General features: G+C 54.1%; 1 protein-coding gene across 2 annotated transcripts; it reads left to right on the top strand.

The window, feature by feature from the left end:
- Nucleotides 1-383: 383 nt before the first annotated feature.
- On the top strand, nt 384-2,591 carry TWIST1 (twist family bHLH transcription factor 1). 2 transcript variants are annotated; one of them, XM_071805055.1, is made up of 2 exons: nt 384-1,285; nt 2,253-2,591. In XM_071805055.1, exon 1 carries the CDS (start codon nt 673-675, stop codon nt 1,240-1,242), a length of 570 nt encoding a protein of 189 aa, XP_071661156.1. In that variant the 5' UTR covers nt 384-672; the 3' UTR covers nt 1,243-1,285; nt 2,253-2,591. The 2 variants fall into 2 exon arrangements, with proteins under 2 accessions (XP_071661156.1, XP_065688046.1); XM_065831974.2 differs by having other exon boundaries at nt 386-1,285; nt 1,900-2,582.
- Nucleotides 2,592-2,817: the final 226 nt, after the last annotated feature.

Genomic DNA, 2,817 nt, shown 5'->3' on the forward strand with positions numbered 1-2,817 from the left:
TGCTCAGGGGTAGCCGGACCCCAGAACAGGCACTAAGTGGCCCGCTGGCCCTTGCGCAGCAGCACAGAAGGTGTAAGGACACCCCCATAACCTCCCGCTCCGGCCCCCCAGCACCACTCAAAGCCGAGTGTGAATCGAAGGAACCTGAGGGAGAAACCTAGGAGAGGAAAGACGAGAAAGGGGTTGGGGTAAGGATGTACGTGTGTGTGGCGGGGGAGGCCAGATCACTTGTGAATGGCTTGAAAAAAATAATTGGGGGAGGGCGTGGAGGGGGGGAAGCGGAAACTTTCCTATAAAACTCAGCAAAAGTCCCTCCTCTCCACGTCAGGCCAATGACACTGCTGCCCCCAAACTTTCCGCCAGCAGGAGCTATAAGAACCTCCAAGTCTTCAACTTTCTCCCAATCCCAGACACCTCGAAGGGGCTCCAAGGAGGGATCGGGAGGGATTTTTTTTTTGGTTGGCGTTTTTCATTTTTTCCTCTTGGATCCTGATGCCATCCCCCCTCCCCCCAAAGTGAGGTCCTCCCTCTCTCCCTCCCTCCCTCCTCCTCCTCCTTCTCCTCGCAGGCCAGCGAAGCAGCCGATCAAGGGGGAGCTGGCGGGTTAGGTGCCCCCCTCTTCTCCCTGCCCTCCCCCCCCTCCCGGCCCGCTTCTCGCGTCTCCCCCCAGAGATGATGCAGCAGGACGAGTCAAACTCGCCAGTCTCCCCCGCCGACGACAGCTTGAGCAACAGCGAAGAGGAACCGGACCGGCAGCAGCTGCCCAACAACAAGAGAGGGGGGCGCAAGCGGCGCTCCAGCCGCCGCAGCGCCGGCGGCGCCGTCGGGGCCGCGGACGAGCCCTGCAGCCCGGCCCAAGGCAAGCGGGGCAAGAAGTGCGGGGCGGGCGGGGGCGGCGGGGGCGGCGGCAGCAGCAGTGGTGGCGGCAGCCCCCAGTCCTACGAGGAGCTGCAGACCCAGCGGGTCATGGCCAACGTGCGGGAGCGGCAGCGCACGCAGTCGCTGAACGAAGCCTTCGCCGCCCTGCGGAAGATCATCCCCACGCTGCCTTCGGACAAGCTGAGCAAGATCCAGACCCTCAAGCTGGCGGCCAGGTACATCGACTTCCTCTACCAGGTCTTACAGAGCGACGAGCTGGACTCCAAGATGGCAAGCTGCAGCTATGTGGCCCACGAGCGGCTCAGCTACGCCTTCTCGGTCTGGAGAATGGAGGGCGCCTGGTCCATGTCCGCATCCCACTAGCAGGCGGTGTCTCCCACCCGCATCCCCCCAGCAGGAGCCCTAGGTAAGGCAAGGGACCCCGGAAACGGAGGGTAGAAGGGGTGGAACTGAGGGGCAGTCGGGTGCGCCGTGGGCTTCCAGGGCCGACCGGAGAGCAAGGCGTCTGGAGGTGCACCCAGTCCCCCATCCTGCGGGGCGCGTTCCTCCTCCTGCGCGGCCCGAGGTGCGACCCCGGCCCCGTGGGGCCCACGCGTGGCGGGGCGCTGCCGGCGGGGGTGGGCTGCGGGCGGGAGGCGGTGGCGGTGCGGGTGTGCCCCAGCCAGATGGGGCCGGCCTCAGATTGAGATCACTTTTTCACCAAATGCTGTGGAGCCCGGGGGACTGCTGGGATGGTTCCTGCTGCTGCTAGTATTTTGAAGGGAATCCATGTCCGCCTGCGTGCTTCCCGAGGAGCGTTTCCTACCGCCCCAGCAGCCCCCTGCCCTCCGCTCTGACACTGCTGACTGCCGGGCCGGGGTGTCACCCGGTGACCGCACCGCCCGCAAGGCAAAGACACGCGTTTCTCTCTCCTCCATTCATGCCCGATATGTGTGTTTCCAGAGACAGAGAGCTGTAGATAGATCTGTGTATACATTTCATTTCAGTAACGAGTTTTCCGCCCTCTCTGGGTTTTTGCAGATGACATTGTTCCCACAGAAGGAGAAAATGGACAATCTAGAGACTCTGAAGTTGGATACGATTGTTTTTGGTCTGGTCTAAAAAATATGTACCAAGGATTTCTTGGAAATTAGAAGAGCAATATCCAAATTCAAAGCAGGGCGTGGGGAGCACTTAAGGAAAGAAAGAGACAAGGGCTTTGGACAGTGACTACCCTTTGGGCGTCGGTACAATCCACACATCTCTGCATTCTGATAGAAGTCTGAATCGTTTGATTTTTTTTTTTTTTTTTTATTTTTGACGAAGAATGTTGGAATTTAACTTTTTTTTTAAATTGCCTTTTTTTTTTTTTTTTGCATGCATGCATTCCCAAGAGATCGTGCGTATGAGCCACTGACGAAAGGAAATACATTATTGTGGACTTTCTTCATTCTTGAATGAAACCAACCAATCAGCCAAGAAGTATCCCTGTAGAGATGAATTTTTTTTTTTCTTTTTCTTTTTTTTTTTTTTTTTTTTTAGGGGGGAATAAACTGGGCTCAAGCTGTTATCTACCCGGTTCCTAACTTTTTTATTATTATTATTTTTCCTCTGAGAAAAAAAATAAACATTTTATTTATTTATTGATGACCCATGTTAAAATGCAAATAGATCCGGTGTCTAAATGCATTCCTATTTTTATGATTGTTTTGTAAATATCATTGTATATTATTTTTCTGCAATAAATAAATATGATTGAAATTTTAATAACCTTAAAGTTTGGTCTCTCTAAAAACTCAGGGCTGGAACTGGAGATAAATACCTGCTTGTTGAGCTGTAAAGACACCCAAGAGAGAGGAGGCACTAGTATAAACAAACCAGGCGAAAAACGCAAATAAACTAGCTACTGACAGACACAGGCACGTTATTTATTGAGACAGCTTTATTATTCTGCACTGA

The sequence above is a fragment of the Patagioenas fasciata genome, chromosome 2, assembly GCF_037038585.1.
Source record: "Patagioenas fasciata isolate bPatFas1 chromosome 2, bPatFas1.hap1, whole genome shotgun sequence".
NCBI lineage: Eukaryota > Metazoa > Chordata > Aves > Columbiformes > Columbidae > Patagioenas > Patagioenas fasciata.

Coding starts and splice junctions, on each gene's coding strand:
- TWIST1 (XM_071805055.1), top strand. CDS start 673: ATGATGCAGCAGGACGAGTCAAACTCGCCAGTCTCCCCCGCCGACGAC.